At 50.1% G+C, this 16,721-nt stretch overlaps 6 protein-coding genes across 6 annotated transcripts; 4 read left to right on the plus strand and 2 right to left on the minus strand.

Annotated features, from left to right (window-relative positions):
- Positions 1-404: 404 nt before the first annotated feature.
- N7496_004675 (PX domain-containing protein) lies at positions 405-3,556 on the plus strand (the record flags this gene model as incomplete). The annotated part of the gene is made up of 7 exons (XM_056697604.1): positions 405-510; positions 600-829; positions 916-1,224; positions 1,289-1,925; positions 1,984-2,080; positions 2,132-3,272; positions 3,332-3,556. The coding sequence occupies 7 exons, from the start codon at positions 405-407 to the stop codon at positions 3,554-3,556; spliced, it is 2,745 nt and encodes a 914-aa protein (XP_056556129.1).
- Positions 3,557-4,814: 1,258 nt separating this feature from the next.
- N7496_004676 (uncharacterized protein) lies at positions 4,815-6,255 on the plus strand (the record flags this gene model as incomplete). Its single annotated transcript, XM_056697605.1, has 4 exons — positions 4,815-5,145; positions 5,215-5,392; positions 5,445-5,881; positions 5,942-6,255. The coding sequence occupies 4 exons, from the start codon at positions 4,815-4,817 to the stop codon at positions 6,253-6,255; spliced, it is 1,260 nt and encodes a 419-aa protein (XP_056556130.1).
- Positions 6,256-6,786: 531 nt separating this feature from the next.
- On the minus strand, positions 6,787-8,091 carry N7496_004677 (ankyrin repeat domain-containing protein; the record flags this gene model as incomplete). The annotated part of the gene is made up of 1 exon (XM_056697606.1): positions 6,787-8,091. The coding sequence occupies one exon, from the start codon at positions 8,089-8,091 to the stop codon at positions 6,787-6,789; it is 1,305 nt and encodes a 434-aa protein (XP_056556131.1).
- A 681-nt stretch (positions 8,092-8,772) lies between these two features.
- On the plus strand, positions 8,773-9,963 carry N7496_004678 (uncharacterized protein; the record flags this gene model as incomplete). The annotated part of the gene is made up of 2 exons (XM_056697607.1): positions 8,773-9,025; positions 9,098-9,963. 2 exons carry the CDS (start codon positions 8,773-8,775, stop codon positions 9,961-9,963), a joined length of 1,119 nt encoding a protein of 372 aa, XP_056556132.1.
- A 495-nt stretch (positions 9,964-10,458) lies between these two features.
- Positions 10,459-12,404, minus strand: N7496_004679 (S53 family peptidase; the record flags this gene model as incomplete). The annotated part of the gene is made up of 4 exons (XM_056697608.1): positions 10,459-10,810; positions 10,863-11,160; positions 11,214-11,449; positions 11,506-12,404. The coding sequence occupies 4 exons, from the start codon at positions 12,402-12,404 to the stop codon at positions 10,459-10,461; spliced, it is 1,785 nt and encodes a 594-aa protein (XP_056556133.1).
- A 2,627-nt stretch (positions 12,405-15,031) lies between these two features.
- trm5 (tRNA (guanine) methyltransferase) lies at positions 15,032-16,612 on the plus strand (the record flags this gene model as incomplete). The annotated part of the gene is made up of 4 exons (XM_056697609.1): positions 15,032-15,272; positions 15,342-15,443; positions 15,501-15,575; positions 15,639-16,612. 4 exons carry the CDS (start codon positions 15,032-15,034, stop codon positions 16,610-16,612), a joined length of 1,392 nt encoding a protein of 463 aa, XP_056556134.1.
- Positions 16,613-16,721: the final 109 nt, after the last annotated feature.

Below are 16,721 nucleotides of genomic sequence, written 5' to 3' on the forward strand. Positions count from 1 at the left end.
GAGGACGCGGCACAGGCCAGTGGCCCAGTGACGACATCGGCTCCTCCACCCACTTTCTTTCGACCACAACATCTTCTGGTTTTTCTCATCTCTACTAGCAATTGCTCTCTATAACAGAAAAGACTCCCAGATTGCAGTCGCACATAATTTCTAATTCTTCCCCTCAAAAGACCTCTATCCCTCCACAAGCCTCGTTAGGGAAACGCTCACGGGGGCTGTGTGGGTGGTGCCCGGCGACTATTGAATCTCGGCGACAAGCCGCAGCCCAGACCTGACCTGTCCAGACCAGGCAGACGAATTCTCCTTTCTCCCATCTCACCACAACCACTTTCTCTTTAAGCAGACTCAGTGTCCGATCAAGACCAGGACTCTGCAACCTTTCCGACCGCAGACTCGCGCCTAGCATGTCGGCGCTCGATGAGAAGATTGTCGCCAACGGCGGTCAGACCGGAGCTGGTCAATCAGCAACCCCGCCGGACGGACAGATCCTGACGGGCAAGCAGGAGCACTGTAAGTGGACGAATGATACACGCTGGGATAGAGGTATTGTCGCCCGCAAATCAACGATCACTAACGTCTTCTGTGAAATTGTTCTGTAGATCTCAAGCGCGAGCTCATCTCTCGACAAGTCCGCGGCGAAATCTCCGAGCTTAACTCCCCAACTGCCTTGCAACGCTTTGGCGCACCCTTTCGATCAGATTTCGGCGAAGTCGCCCCGGTCGACTCGGAACTGCCAATTTTACGATACATCTTCGTGCATCATGTCCGGAATTTCCCATTCCTCGACCAGGCGCAGGAGAAGCAGTTTTGGCAGGATAAGCTACAAGTGGTACGTGTGACCGTTTCCTAGGGATGGGTGGGAAGAGGTCTTGCAGGCGGGTGACATACGGTTCTAACACGCTCTCTCGATTCTAGTTCCTCGAATCCTTTGCCAATAAACATGTCTCGTCATCGGAAGATCGTCTAGAGGAGACCAAGCGCCGGAAACTGGCGCGTAAGAGCGAGAAGCTCGTGGAGCTTATGATGGTTTCCGGCGTGCCGACCGCGTCGGGCTATGAGGAGCGTATTCAGTTCTCAGAGATGGAGATTGTTGAGCGCGGTGCGAACGAAAAGGGTCTTCTGGTCAACATGCCCGAAGGTCATGCCATCAATGGCTGGGACGTTAATGTGGCGGCGGTGCGAGTGACTTCGGTGAAGCGGACGGTTCGGTATCACCCTCACGCGGTGAGTATACGCCTCGAGACATTCACGTTGGAATGAATATTGTTCTAATGGTATAAATCTACAGGAATTCATAATCCGTGTGCGCAGAGAAGGCAAAGAAGAGATCCACATTGGCCGGAGATATGGCGAATTCGTCAAGCTTCATCGCAGACTACGAACCGAATTCCCCGGAAAGCACTTGCCACCCCTCCCCCGCAAGAACAAGTCCTCAACGACCTCCAGCTGGTTCGGCTCCACTGACGACGACAACGAATCGATTTCCTCCGTCTCTACTCAAGATGCTAGCGCATCAGACGAGGCAACCCCAAGCACGGGCCGAACACTGGCCCCCCCGTCCGAAAGTATCGTCCGCCGATCATTATCAAAGAGTTCTTTGCGGTCTTCAAAGTCGCCCCGTGCATCAACGGAAGTTGTGTCGCGGCAGACGGTTCTGTACCGCGAGGAACAGCGTGTTTCTCTTCGTGCGTTCCTGCGCACCATATTGCAGAACAAACGGATCGCCGAATCCAAGTCTATGGAGGAGTTCTTGACTTCCAAGCCTATCTCATTAAACGAGGAGGAATTGATTGACGTGAAACGGCGTAAGGAGATGGATGCAGTGAGAATTGAGGAGCAGAAACGCTTCTACGAAATCGCCCGGCAACGTGCTGCCGAGTTGGATGTCTACATGGAGCAGTTCCGAAGGGACATTGTGGAGAGCAGTATGTTCACATTCCCATCATCGATGCATCGAGGGCCACGCTAACATTTTCTTGCTAGATGGACTAACGAAGCTTTTCGCCGAGATCCGGGAGAAACCCTCCATTGCAGAACTCAGCCCGCAATACCAGAAATTTGCCGAGTGGCTGCGCATCGAGTGAGTTGCGATTTACATTTCTAGGATTTTTCCTTTGACTGACTTAACTAGGGTTGCTGCAACCGTATACCACCTGTTCCTTGCCGAAGATAATTCCCCCGAGATGTTCGCACAGGCCAAGCGGATCCACGGCCTTGTCCCTTACACCTTGATGAAGAATGTGATCCGTATCGCTAACCCAGCGGCGGTCATGTCTAGCGTTTTGGACCTATTCCTAGCTCAGCCTTTCGGCTCACGCTCTCTCTTGCAGCGCATCTTCTCCATGACGCTGAACGAGGGTATCAAGGATTTCCAGAAGCACATTAATTCTCTGGTTGCCAAGGTTGAAGACACGGTGTTGACCCAGAAGCTGAAGAGTTTCGTCGATGCCGAAGAGGCTATCAAGGATATCATCCGAGAGGAGGCGGAGGCCGAAGACGTCGACATCATCGTCGCCATTCTTCGCTCCGAGCTTATCCAGCCCGAGCTGACCCCTGAGCAAATTGGCAAGGTGTTTAACAGCTGGGTGGCATGGAACCATGCGGTCGACAATGTCGACATAGAGATGCAGCAGGGTGCTCAGTGGTTCGCCAACATGAAGCAGCTCCTGAAGCTATACACCCGCCAACGCGACAAGGCCATGATGCTCAGCATTGTCGAGGAGCCCGTCACCCTCCAGCTCTTCCGGGATCTGTTTACCATTTTCTATGAGCCTCTCGTTCGGGTGTACAAGTCTGCGAATGTGTATAGCAGTATTACCGACTTCGCCTTGTTCGCCGACGACGCGATAGCGGTGATTGAAAGCGCCCAGCGTCAAGATGCATCGGCTGATCCCAACCAGACCGTGCAGGCCTTTATTGACCTGTGCGCGCGTCATGAAGACAGCTTCTACAAGTTTATCCACGAAGTGCACTTGCACGACAACGGGCTCTTCCAGTCATTGATGTCCTGGATTGAGGAAATCCTTGAGTTCCTCCGCAAGGGTCCACAGGGCGGTAAGATGGATATGAACGCGTTGTTCCAGGGTGCCGTGGGTGTTGGCCAGATTGACAAGGAGGTTGCCCTGGAAGAGATCAACGCCTTGATCAAGTGGCAGGAGGACCGCAAGAGATGGCACTTGAACAAGACGCGGCAGAAGATGGCCGCTGAAGGCGCCGGAGAAACAATCCCGGGTACAAGCACCTTCAACAGCAGCGACTTTGGTCTTGATGAGGTATGTTGCATCCACTTTCCCTACCTTCCCCCGACACAATCCTAACTATTTACTTCCAGGCCGACCTCGAAGACCTTGCTATCTCTGACGAGGCTTCCGACTCCGAAGACGAAGACGAGGAGGATGACGAGGACGACCCGATCGCAGTCGAGCGCCGTCGCCGCATCAAGAAACAAGATCAACTCCGCCGCACAGCCGGCGAACCCGTCAAGCCCGAAGTGACCGAGGTCTTGAAACTAATGGATCCATTCGTGGTGATGCTACGACACGTCCTGGCTGATTAGACTCGCTCTATCTACTTCCTTTTTTATTCTGCAACCCGATACCACGAATACTTTGCATGTGTTTTTGCTTCGTGATGACTCCGGCCTAAGGAAGGGCTTTTGCATTGTTAGATTTTGATTGGTTGATTGCATTTTATGAAGACTTTGGTTTGCATTACATCTCTGGCACTATGTGGTTTTAGTGACAGTGCCAGTGCACAGGTAATACGGGTAGACATGCTTATATCCTGGCGAAGCTGGGTAATTCACAGAGTGGAGAGGATGGCTTGCATGTTAAATAGAGGGGGTGAATTACATGAATACATTCTAATTACATTGCTGCGACGCTTTTCTGTCTTGATAGTATACTTCCAGGTCATCTTTTATCAGTCCGATGCTTTGTTTCTCGGTATGTGAAGGAGTTGAATTACCGGCATACGGTCAGGATGACACCCTTTCATGTCGGATTTGTGGTCTCTTTGCCAGTGCAGCAAGACACTGCTCGTGGGGGTACAACCTAGATCGAGTACTTTCAGTCTAAAAAGCCTTTTCCTATTGGATACTCAGAGTTAACAGCAGGATTTAGACTCATTTGACCTTTAGTCGCTGCATAAACACGAAATATCAACCCCCATGTCACCGCCACACGTCTACAACTATTCACCATATTCCGCGTCGGAGAAGCCCATTTCCAGGACATTTCCGGGCCAAGACTCGGAAAAAACAACATCTTGGCAACACGGAGAAAGCCCGGAGAAGGTTAAAGTTGTCCTACCCCGCAAGAAGCAAATAGGCTTGGCCCGCGCTAGACTGCAGGGTATCTGAGCCCATCCTGCCCATCCACGAGACGAACGAAGCTCTGAGTGGACACTTATCCGTCCCCGCGGACCACGCGCGACCGCTATTTTCCATATATGATACCGGAAGGGGCTTGGATTTGCGATCGTCGTGTGGAGAGAGAAAGTGTTGTGGCCTCTGTCCCCCGCGTTTTAGGTTATCGGACCCACTGGGTGAGATGTTTGCCAAGGCCGGGGTACAGAGGGTTGGATGACGGCTGGGGTTGGAAGCTTGGACCCGATGGGCTGTCAAGCTCAAGTCATCCATGCGAGAGAAAGTCGTGGCATGTCTTTGCCAAGAGGGCATATCCGACATGGTGTATATATACCACCTCCCGCTGCGGTCGACTGGACTGTCTTGGAGATATCTACTCTGCGGTTGTTGACCTTTCTGACAGGTGGATCAACTACGTTGTCAACTCCACATATATCATTTTGCAGCCATGGGCCCTGGATCAATTCGCAAGGAAGATGTCGAGATTGTCGATCAGCCTTCTCACGTCGAGAATCTCCCCAAGCCTTCGCATGTCACGGAGATTGACACCTTCCGTGTTGTCGGGCTGACCACTGACGATGAACAATTCTATACCGCTTTCTCGGAGGAGCGTCGAAAGAAGGTCTTTCGAAAGGTGGATGTTCGGTTAGTCCCGATGCTGGCGTTGCTATACTTGATTTGCCATATCGATCGGGCGAATATTGGAAATGCCAAAATTGAGGGCATGGTTCAGGATTTGGGTATGACGGGGGTCCAGTACAATACTGTGCTTTCTATCTGTGAGTGCTTCTGTTATTAGCTGTTGTCGTTGCGAAGGACTGTTGTTGACGGGCTGATGTTCGTGATAGTCTTCATTCCCTACGTGTTGTTCGAAGTGCCTAGCAACATCCTTCTCAAGAAGTTCAAGCGCCCTTCTACCTACCTCGGCGTTCTAGTTGTTAGCTGGGGCATTGTCATGACATGCACGGGGCTGGTCAAGAACTTTGCAGGTCTCATGACTACCCGAGTGCTACTGGGTATCTTCGAGTACGTATCTCTAATCCTCACGCCTACAGTAAACATCACTGATAAACAACAGGGCTGGTTTCTTCCCCGGTGCAATCTACCTCTGCTCTTACTGGTACATGCCAAAAGACCTAGCCCTCCGCATTTCATACTTCTACTGCGCCAGCGCACTGTCCGGTGCCTTCTCCGGTCTCCTTGCTGCCGCTATCGCTAAGATGGATGGCACCGGTGGCCTTGAAGGCTGGCGATGGATTTTCATTCTGGAAGGACTCTTGAGTGTCGTTCTCGGCGTGATGTGTTTCTTCTTCCTCATAGACACCCCGGCGTTCTCTACACGCTGGCTATCCGCCGATGAAATCCGATTCCTCGAACTTTCCATGTTCATCAAGCAAGGTGGAACAAGCAGTGAGGAGACAAGCTTCAAGATGCGAGATCTGAAGAAGGTCCTTCAGAACTGGAGAATCTATGTGCAAGCTTATTTCCTGCTTTGCCAGTCTGCCCTGTCCTACGGTAAGACTCTTGATTAACCTCGCTCTTTAACAATGAACTAATCAAACTATGCGTGCCCAGGAACCAAATTCACCCTTCCCACCATCACCCAAGCCATGGGTTTCAGTTCCACCAACGCCCAACTAACCTCCGCCCCACCATACGTCGTCGCAGCCATCTCAGCCATCATATTCGCCCGCCTATCCGACCGCTTCTACTGGCGCATGCCCTTCGTCGCGATCCCCATGATAATCGTCGTAATCGCCTACGCAATCCTCTTCTCTCCTCAACGGCGCCCTCGACTCCAAGCGAGGAGTAGCCTACTTCGCCGTCGTCCTCGGCGTAGCCGGTATCTACCCGATTCAATCCGCGGCCGCATCATGGAACGCGAATAACATTGCTCCATCGGCGCGACGAGCCATCGGTATCGCGCTTATGAACTGCGTTGGAAACGTCGGCGGTATTATCGGGAGCTTTATGTATATTGAGAAGGAGAAGCCTAAGTATCCTACTGGGTTTGGGTTGAGTCTTGCGCTTGCTGGGTTTGGGTTGTTTGTGGCTTTCTTCCTTGAGTGGAGTTATAAGAGGGGGAATGAGCAGAAGGCTAAGGTTGCGGATGAGGCCAGGGTTAAGTATACTGAGGATGAACTGTTTGACATGGGAGATAAGTCTCCGCTGTTCAAGTATGTGCTTTAGCTGGGGTTTTTACGACCGAACGGGCGAGGTATGAAGAGAATGACTTATGTGTTGTTTGTCACTTGAGGAGGCGTCATGATTTAAATAGCTTGTGTCAATCTACTGCTACGAGTAAAGGTTTTGGGCATCTTATTCTCTCAATTTATAATATAGTCTCTCGAACCGTGGAGGGAGAAGTTTTCATCATATGTCGCAAAAATTACGTTATTTACATTCGCCCTGGAATATCGCTAAATCGTAAAGTTGTCCAAGATCTTGACCACCTCAGTGTTGTTATGCATGGTTGCGATACGCTTAGGTGTCACGCCTTGCGAATCGGCTATACATGCATCAATACCCTCAACCTCGAGTAGCCTCTGCACCATTTTTGGCTCGCCACGTATTGCCGCATGCCACAGGGCCGTTACTCCAGTATTATCGGTGAGGTTGACGTCTGGGCAACGTGAGCCGGAAAGAAGACACTGGACGACCTCAAGATGACCCTCCTCTATAGCAACCATCAAGGGCGTCATGCCATGAATGTTGCTCAGGTTCAAATCTACCCGGTCATGCTCCTTCAGGATGGAAACCATTTTCTCAAGACCACGATCTGCTGCACGAAACAGAGGTGTTTTGTGCTGCCAAGTGTCATGTTGGTTTGGGTCAGTTTTGTCCCATTCCAGAAGGAACTGGACAATCTCCTGAAGATTGCGTTCAACCGCCACTGTGAATACCGCATGATCTGTCCCTGCAATTCCCCTCGCATCTCCATTGGGGTTCAACTTGGCACCATAAAACGACACCATGTGCTTCATAATATCACATTGGCCAAAAATGGCAGCGGAATAAAAGACCTGTTGACAATGCTCTCGATCATCGAATCCATCCAAAATGAGACGCAAATGAGCGGCAAGAATCAATGGGGTATCTGGGTTTTTCTGCTGCGCAGCTCGCGAAAGTGGAGTGCGACCGTTCCTGTCTCCGACTTGTGGATTGACTCTGGCGCAACCTAGCATCACGGGGATCAAATCCGGCTGGTTGATTACAGCAGTCATCAGTGCTGTCTCTCCGTTCTTGTCCTGCAGGTTGACATTGACACGCTTGTCCTTCAGTAAGAGGCGAAGAGCAGAGACTTGATTCTTTTTCACAGCCCACGTAATAGCCGGACAGAGGTACATGCGATCCCGTATATTGGGATTGATATCTTCTCTGGCAAGGAGAATATCCAGAACATCTGATGAACCATGGTATGCAGCTAAAATAATCGGAGTAGCGCCCCGAAGGCGAGACAGGTCGGCTGTGATCTGTGGATCGGTCTTTGCCTTGAGAGCTTTGGTGGCAGTCTCTTTTTGGTTATGGATTGCGGCCCAGAAGAGTGCATGTGGCTTCTCACGCTTCGCGTCGTCATAATACAATGTACTGTTCAATATCGCATAATGAGCTCTGCTGACTCGAACGAATGCGTTGAAATCGCGGGCGGTCGTGAGAAATCGAGCAACATGGAGGAGGAGCTCTGGAGGCAGGAAGAGCGGAGATTGAGGATATGTGTCACTCATCTTGCAGAGAAGACCAAATGGTTGGACAGGCGTATTTGGAAAGATGTTTTATCGGTTTAGTCAAGGTATAATTGGGGCAATAATTGCTGTTAGTTGTACTCGACCTCGGTGTTGGAGACACAGTGCAGGTCGAATATACAAACTCATGTTTTCAGCCTGTGCTATAATTAAGGCATAGGACTATAAAAGCATGGGATCCTTAGATTCACTCGCTGGACGAACACGAGATCGGCCAGTCATAGATCTTCAAGCTAATTGATAGCCTATATGGGGGAAAGCGCCTAAGCCGGGGCTGTCAGCCGATCAACGAACAAATTCGACTTCACCCAAGAATCCAAGATGAAAGTTCAAAAAGTGTAGACTGTACGCTTGATAAGATAAACTTACCCAAATAAGAAGTAAGTTATCGTTCGCGCTAACTGGTGGTACCCCGTTTTGAGCGTTGCAAACGGATCAAAACCGGTCCGTTCTGGGGTACAGATAGTCCGGGCAGTTTTCCACAGCCTCAACAAACAGACGGCTCTTTTGATCTCAGGGACTCCCGGCTGTCATATTGGGAGATCCTTCCCAAAAACGAATGTCGAGAGAGGAAAGGAGGGGAAAGGAATGGCGTGGGGTCACAAAAAGGTCCGATGAGCCGATAAGATAAGATAACGCGATAAGCGCAGATAAGGAGTTTCCATGGCGACCATCCAAGAACGGACGTACCTCAACTGCATCAATCAACTCCAGCGCCTGGTAGTGCTTCCACCGGCATCCCTTGGGGCATACGATAGAATGTTTTCACCAAGCAAGATATTTTCAAAATCACCGCACACAGCGGTGCCTCTATACGGCCTCTTCAAAGACGGGATCTGGTGCTGCAACTGTCCTGCTCGGCCCCCCGCAGCTCGGCGCCAGACGAAGAACGGCGGAAAGAACCATGGACGATGGTGTAAGTTTACAGGGGAGGAATCATACTGGGCTTATATAGTTCAAGCTAAAGACTGACTATCCAAATCCCCAGTTTATACCTGCGAACAGCTACCCCCAAAAAAGTGTGGCTTCTTTCTTTGGGCCGACGAAGCTGAACCCCGCGAGAAAGCCGTCGTTCTTTCAAACTCCCATTCCGAACTCGATACACTCGATTCAGTTCCACGAACTCCTACCAAATCTACACAGCGCGGTCCGAATGGCTTGCTGACACCACAAACCGAGCGCCGCGTAATCGATATTCCACCGCGAGAGTTCAAGACACCACCCAAGAGCGCAAAGGCGAGAATGATGGCAGAGGATTCTGATGAGTTCGGCTGGAACGATGACTCTGATGACAATGACGAAATTGCACAGGTCTTGTCATCTAGTCAAGTGAATGACACTATATTATCGCAACCGGGTTTTTACCCAGACTTGCCATCGAAAGCACCGCGCACACCCAGAACAACATCCCCCGGCAAGCGCAAGCTGTCGGAGTTTGCGTTTGACCGGTCCAATAGCAGTTCATCGGCAATAGCAACACCTACTTCAACTCGCGCTACCCAGTCATCTCGATTTCCCCCGTCCTCAGCCGAGCTATGCATGACGCCCACGCCAGTCAGAAATCATGATGCACTCAGTTCATACACGAGGCCCGATGAATCTGACCTGTCAAAGGACGCCTGCGCTATCCTAGATAAGCATGGTGTCGTGCTGCCGAATAGCGCATACGATGAACTTGTCGAGCTTTTGAATCGCCACGATCTAAAGATGAGAGGAGTTAATCGTGCGCGAGATATTCTACGAGTGGCGATAAAGAAGAAAGATGATGAGATATTCCATCTTAAGGAGAAGAATACAAATCTCCTTGCACAAAACGAGATGGATCGAAGTATCATCGATAGTATGAAGCGTTAATATTGGAATAATTTGGAAAGGCTGGTTTAGCCTATGACGACCTGTTTTTACTGTCGTTCTTGTTTATTGTTTCTCTTTCCCCCTCTCTTTGGATTGGTTGTTTTATTTCAAGCCCAGCGCTGAAGGACTATTTTTGCCCGCAATAACGATGTGATGATTTTTTTAATGCAGCAACACCGACTCTTACTATATATCACTTCCGAAGTATGAGGTTCATCACATGCCCGACTTTCTATTGATTTCAGAGATAGGTCGGGACAGCATAGAGTATTACTTAGGATCTAAGAGTAAGCATCGTTGAGGGAAAAGCTCTGCATGCCATGCCCGTTCCAACCCGAATGATGAAACTCAAGTTAGGCAATCGCCATGTTTACTATCGGGAAGCAGATTCCCTATAGAGATGAGAACGAGAAACATCTTGATAAATCAGCTCATTTAATACACATTATTGAACCAGCCACGTTATATACAGGCTTCCTTAGAAGCATCCCTCATCTACAGCGACAGAACCAGCTCCTTCAACTTCTGGAAGTTGGGGGTACCCAGGCCAGTAACTGGGTCCCAGCCCTCAGTGGCATTCCAGTGAGCACCAGGGATGACCAGACTGCCGCTGACAGCCTCGTCGCTTTGGGGGTCAACACCACCGCAGCCGTATGAGCTTCCACCAGTGATATCGTTGAGTGCCTTGTAACCCTCCGAGTACAAGAAGGGGTTCAAGAAACCCAGAGTCGACTTGCCAGCGCGCAGACGAGCATCGTTCAGGAGACCGACAATACCAGCGAAAACGGGGGCGGCGGCGGAGGTACCGCCAGAGCGGGCCTTCTTGCCAGTGTAGATGACCTCGTAGCTGTAGACAGTTAATATTGGACTGCGGTATGGGTGAAGGAGGGAAAACGTACTCGGGATACAAGCTGTGAGCAGAAACGTCGGGGAATCCACGGCCCTCAAAGTCGGCATACTTGCCGTAGTATTCCTTAGTCTCTTCGCTGACCTTCTTGAGGTACTCCTCGATGGCGGAATCCTGGAACCAGGCACGAGAGAAGTAGTTGGAGAAACCACCGGAGGAGGCATTCCATGCGACTTCGGGGCTCACGTCTGAGGTACCTCCAACTGCGGTCACGTAGGGGCAAGTGGCAGGGAAGATAGGGTTGAATTGGGGAGTGACTCCATCGGTAGCTTGGCAGGCCGAACCGACACCTAGTTATGTTAGACCATATAGAGGGTTTAACGGGGTATAGAGGCTATCTTACCCTCATCACCGGAGGAGTGGATAATAGTCAGACCACGCAGCGTGTTCAGACCGATCAGGTTGCAGACACGGCGAGCATATTTCTCAGGAACAGTCTGTTCGTCATCACCGTAAGAGTTGGAGATGACCTGGGGAATCTCAGAGTTGGCCTTCGAGAGCAAGTACTCATAGTAGATCAGATAAGGCTCGTTCTCGTCGTCCGATGCGGTAGGCTCATCAGCATCGGGGTTGAAGGGGCTGTAGACAAATTTTTAGTAAATATCGGGAATTGTAAAGACGTGGTTGATACTTACGCAACACCACCAGTGATGAACTCGTGGACAGGCAGAGGGTGGGAAACAGCGACAATCAATTGCACGTCCAGGTTAGCTTCGCCGAGATCCGACTCGCTAGCATTCTGGTTGTTCACACCACCGTTGAGCAGTTCCACGGTGAAAGACTGAGAAGCAATGTCAAACAGCTCCTCATACTGCGTCAGATCGGATTCCGAAGCAGACTGGTTCAGGAAACTGCCGAATCCAATGCGGCTACCAGCAGAAGGCTCGGGAACGTAGTCGCCAACGTTGTACATCTCCTTCAAGCACGACGGGGTAATGGAAGTCTGGCACGAGGCAGAGACCTCAGTAGACGAGGCCTTGCGGGCCTCGACCATTCGAGCCTTCGAAGGGGCCGGGATAGCTCCACGGGTCTTACCAAAGAAGACGGTAGGCGAGATGACATCGATGTCGTCGGTCAAATCGCTTGGGATGGAGTACTCGGTAGTACGCAGCTTGACGGAATCACCGCTCTTGTAGTACGCAAAGGTAGTGTTGAGCAGCTTGTTGGCGGTCTCGACAGTACTAGTGAAGTTCACAACTGCACCGTCGGTAGCAATGTTGGAGATTCCCGCGCTCTTCAGCCATTTCAGGACTGCGGTGTCATCGACGACAGGGAATTGGGTATCAATGTCGTCCTTGCTCAGCCACTGTCCGTATGAGCTCTTACCGGGAGTCGAGAGCTCGGTGAGCTTGGACCCAAGCTGATCAAGGTTCTGGCGACTCAAGGCAATTGACAAGGCCATGGTCGAGCTGGCAGAGGGCTCATCGACAAGGGACCAAGTGCTTGGAACTCCAGCAGCCAAGCTCTCCCAGACTACGGCCATAGATTGGCCGGCCAGGGCGCAGAGCAGCCCAGCGTAAACGTTAGAGTGCATGATAGATGCTCTAGAAGTTCAAATTTCTTCTATGGATGAGGATGAAGCAAGGAAAGGGAGAAGGGTAGGGATCGGCAGGTCTATTTATCTATTTGCAAGCTTCGCAATCACGAAATGAAATTAGCTAAATGCATGTCTTAACCGTAAAAGTAAGGTGTGTTCACATAACGCGATGAGGAGATACTATCAATCTTTTACCAATCGACCGGCGGGGCTCCGCATTTCAGACGTTACATCGTGTGCGGAGGGGGTTATCGGTGGTGCAAATGACCCCATTGCTGAGCAAGCTTACCTTGCGGCATTTAGTACCTTGCGAAGATGATAGACAGTCGGACTTGACGACTCTGGACTCGATATCTGCGAGTATTGTGGCCAATTCGGGCCGGAGATTCCTATCAGTACTGCGAAACGAAAGCCATTCCATATCTTCTCCTACCACAAACAATAGCATTATTATGATTAGATGTGGGGGCTCGGCTGCGATCGAGCGAGAGATAGCGATCGTCAGGGGATTACTCGCTTGGGTAAACTCCGGAGTCCGCCGGCGAATCCTCTCCACGAAGCTTGGCCTAAAGAAGCTTTGCCGAGACTCATCGCTGATTGCTTATATCCAATTAGGCGACACTTTTATGACCACTTTGGCGGGTTAACCCGGGCTTTCCGGTCAACGGAAAATCGCCAAAGTGGGGCGAGGCTGTCAAGAGCATAATTCATTTGCTGTCTGCTGAAGAGTGGGCGCTGGCTGTAGCGCGAAGGAAATTGCTTGTGCTCCGAAGACCTTTTCACTATTCTTAAAATGGCAGTTGATGTTACGATGTGGCGCGTAAGTACTATTCTTTTTCAAGAAGGTGTGCTCTAGGGATTCCGGGTATCAGCGTCTTTGAAGTACATCCATGGGCGGGATATATGTAGCTAAGAGGTGTGTACTTCCAAGGTTTTTGCACATAATAAATGAATCGAAGCTCGAAATTTGGCCCTAGACAGACTGCGGTCACTGAAATAGCTCGTAAACATCTAAAAAAAGATAGGCTAGTTTTCTGGGTATCATGTTTAAGCTAAGTCTGATGGCTGGATCGTTGATCGCGGTTGACTGAGGTTATCGGGCGTATTTAGCGTAGGTACTAGCCAATGGTGTCATGCTATCCATGGATTGTCTTTACAGTAGCCGATATTAACGAGTCTATGTCACGCGTCTATCCTCCTCATTGGGGATGGGAGTGAAAGCATAGCGCTTTTATGATTAGAATAGCGGCTGGTTTGATGTCTAGGCTTTACTGGTCTAGGTACTAGATATGTGTTGGCCCTAGGCAAAGCTTTATTCCTCTATCTGCTGTGCGTTGATTAGCTTTGCAAGCCAGAATATTTCCTTGACTCGGCGTGTCTTGAGAACAAAGCACATAATTATGCTACTCTTGGCCTCTAGGAGCCTCCAAATTACATGTAGCGTATTCGTGTCCTACGTCTTTGATTCCATCGAATTTCTAAATGAATCGCCAGAAAAGAAATATTGGAGACCACATATAACCTTTCCAGCCCAACATAGCGGTAGGTAAGCCGGAACACTGGTTTCCACCTAAGAAACAATATATATAACCACATAATTTCAAGCAGCAAATACGGAATGAATTATATATAAGCATGGAATTTAAGATAGAATAAATACAAAGACTAACATGCTCTTACGGAGTCAATTGAGGGCAGATGCCTCTCTCGACCATACACGTTTGGGAAGAGATAGATGAGTGGTTAGATGAAACAGTGCTGGGTGAATTAGAAATACAATTCACTGGGAATATAGACTGGGACATCACTTTGATTTAAATGATGATTTCGCCTCGGTAACGTGTTGTCGCACACGGGGGAGAAGATGAACGATTCGCACAACTTCCCATACGCTGTTATGCGACTTAATCACTATACTGTAGGTAGCTTGTTCAAAAAATCGAAATAAGAGATGGAAGACATAGTCTAGCCAGAAACGCTTCAACTTCCTCTGCTTCCAAAGATATTTGGGGATATCTTTTGAATTGTCTTTCTGGATAACACAGGTACTATCTCTCGATTGATCTTTGAAGGCATGGCTGATGATTTTGGCCTTTGGTCGGGGGTTCAAACTTATGAAACTCCACTGTACCTGATGTAGCTGGCAAGTTTTCATTATCGTGATACTTCTTGCAAAAGTTCAACTACTTTGTGTTTCACACAGTAGCAGCCCTGGAGGTCACCTTCAATTCCATGGTCGATTTTGTGACTTGCGCTACAAAGCGGACTCTGATTTGTATACGATTTGAAAAGTGCAAAAAAAAGATATCAATGTTCCCTCGAACCGGAATCGAGCCGGTGACCTTTCGGTTATATGTGGATCCATTACAGCCGAACGTGATATCCAACTACACCATCGAGGGTTTAATTGATGCCATAATCATTTTTAGTTTGACTGATAAGCCAGAATCACGTGGCCGATAAGGACCTGCAACGCAAATTATCTCCGATGCTTAAATCGCAACTTTCTTCCAACAGGCACTCACTCTGACAATACGCCAAATCCCCCCGCAAGGTGCTGCCCTTCCTTGTCAATGGAGTCAGGCAGAGAGAAATTCCAACCAGTTCCCCGCGAACTGCCCGCCATGTTCCGCCCACCCGTCAACCGCGCGATGAAGACGCTCGACCGATCGTTCTTCCGCAAAACCGTGTCCATCGCCGCCGCGAAGATCTTCGAGAAGTCGCAAATTTCAAATGTCCGACAAGCGCTCGGCAAGAACCGCGATCTACTGGTTCTACCCCGCCTCAACGTTGTGCGCGATTTCAAGGAACAAGATGGGGCAGTCCGCAAAGGCCTTTTGCTACGGGAGGATGTCAAAGCTGATGGTGGGTGATGAATGAGCTCTAAATGACTCTGGAATTTTGTTCTTGCATGGATTCTGATTCCTATGACAGACAAGACGACTTGGTCGCCGGTGATTAACGAGCTCGTTGAGAAGGGTGCTGTGGACGTGGCTCCGTATGATCTGGAGTTGGAGTATGACTACTGGAGCTATGGTATGGCTAACTGACTTTACATCTTCCATCTGTGTCCTGAAACTAACTTTTTCATAGCCGAGATTGCCAGCGCGATTCTCCCAGAGGAAATGGAAGAGGTCCCCCAAGGGTTCACACAGGTGGGGCATGTCTGTACGTTTCTGCCCAACGCACCATAACCAAGCGAGGCGCATTGGAACTAACATGGAATTACAGTGCACTTGAACCTCCGAGAGCATTGGCTCCCATATAGACATATCATTGCCGAGCTTTTGATGGACAAAAACCCCTCCATCCGCACTGTGATCAACAAAACCGAAGATGTCGGCTCGCACAGCCAATTCCGCACATTCCCCTTCGAACTGCTTGCCGGTGATAACGACTTGAACGTCATTCAGCACGAACAAGATTGCGAGTTCCGATTCGATTATTCCCGCGTCTACTGGAACAGCCGCCTGGAGACCGAGCACCGCCGGCTTGTAGAGAAGTTCGGGCCTGGCCAGATGGTTTGCGATGTGATGGCAGGCGTTGGTCCCTTCGCCGTGCCTGCTGGACGGAAGCGGATCTTTGTCTGGGCTAATGACTTGAACCCCCATGGTTACGAAGTGATGCAGGATGCGACCAAGCGCAACAAGGTTCAAGACTTTGTCACCCCATTCAATAAGGATGGACGCGAGTTCATCCGTTTCGCGGCGAAATCGCTCCTCGAGACTGATCCCATGACTGTCACCATCCAGCCCAAGCCCAAGGGAAGGAAGGATAAGAAGAGCAAGGGCAACGATGGCACGGCGATTAAGCAGGATCCGCCGCAAAAATATATCCGCCCGCAGTTTGTTGACCACTACGTCATGAACCTGCCCGCGACCGCCATCGAGTTCCTGGATGCGTTCCAGGGTCTCTACACTGGCAAGGAGGAACTTTTCACACCCAATACCTCTCAGACTCTTCCGATGGTGCACGTCTACTGCTTCTCGGGCAACTCCGATAACGAGGTGGATGACCACAAGGATATCTGCGAGCGGGTATCGGAGCGCATTGGATTCACCATCACTCCCGAGGACCGGGTGGGTGGCACTGGCAACCCAGCGATTGAACTCGATATCTTCAATGTCCGACTTGTCAGTCCCAAGAAGCAGATGTTCTGCGCGAGCTTCCGTCTCCCTCCTGAGGTCGCCTTTCGCAAGGTTTAGAGGTGTATAGTTGGTGCATGAGCGGCGTTTAAAAAAATCTCTTGTTTATAGCTGGGGAAAAGAAGATAGACAAAAATTCACCACTTGATACCCTGAAATAATCCGAACT

The sequence above is a fragment of the Penicillium cataractarum genome, assembly GCF_028827025.1.
Source record: "Penicillium cataractarum strain IBT 29864 chromosome Unknown utg000004l, whole genome shotgun sequence".
In the NCBI taxonomy this organism is placed as follows: Eukaryota; Fungi; Ascomycota; class Eurotiomycetes; order Eurotiales; family Aspergillaceae; genus Penicillium; species Penicillium cataractarum.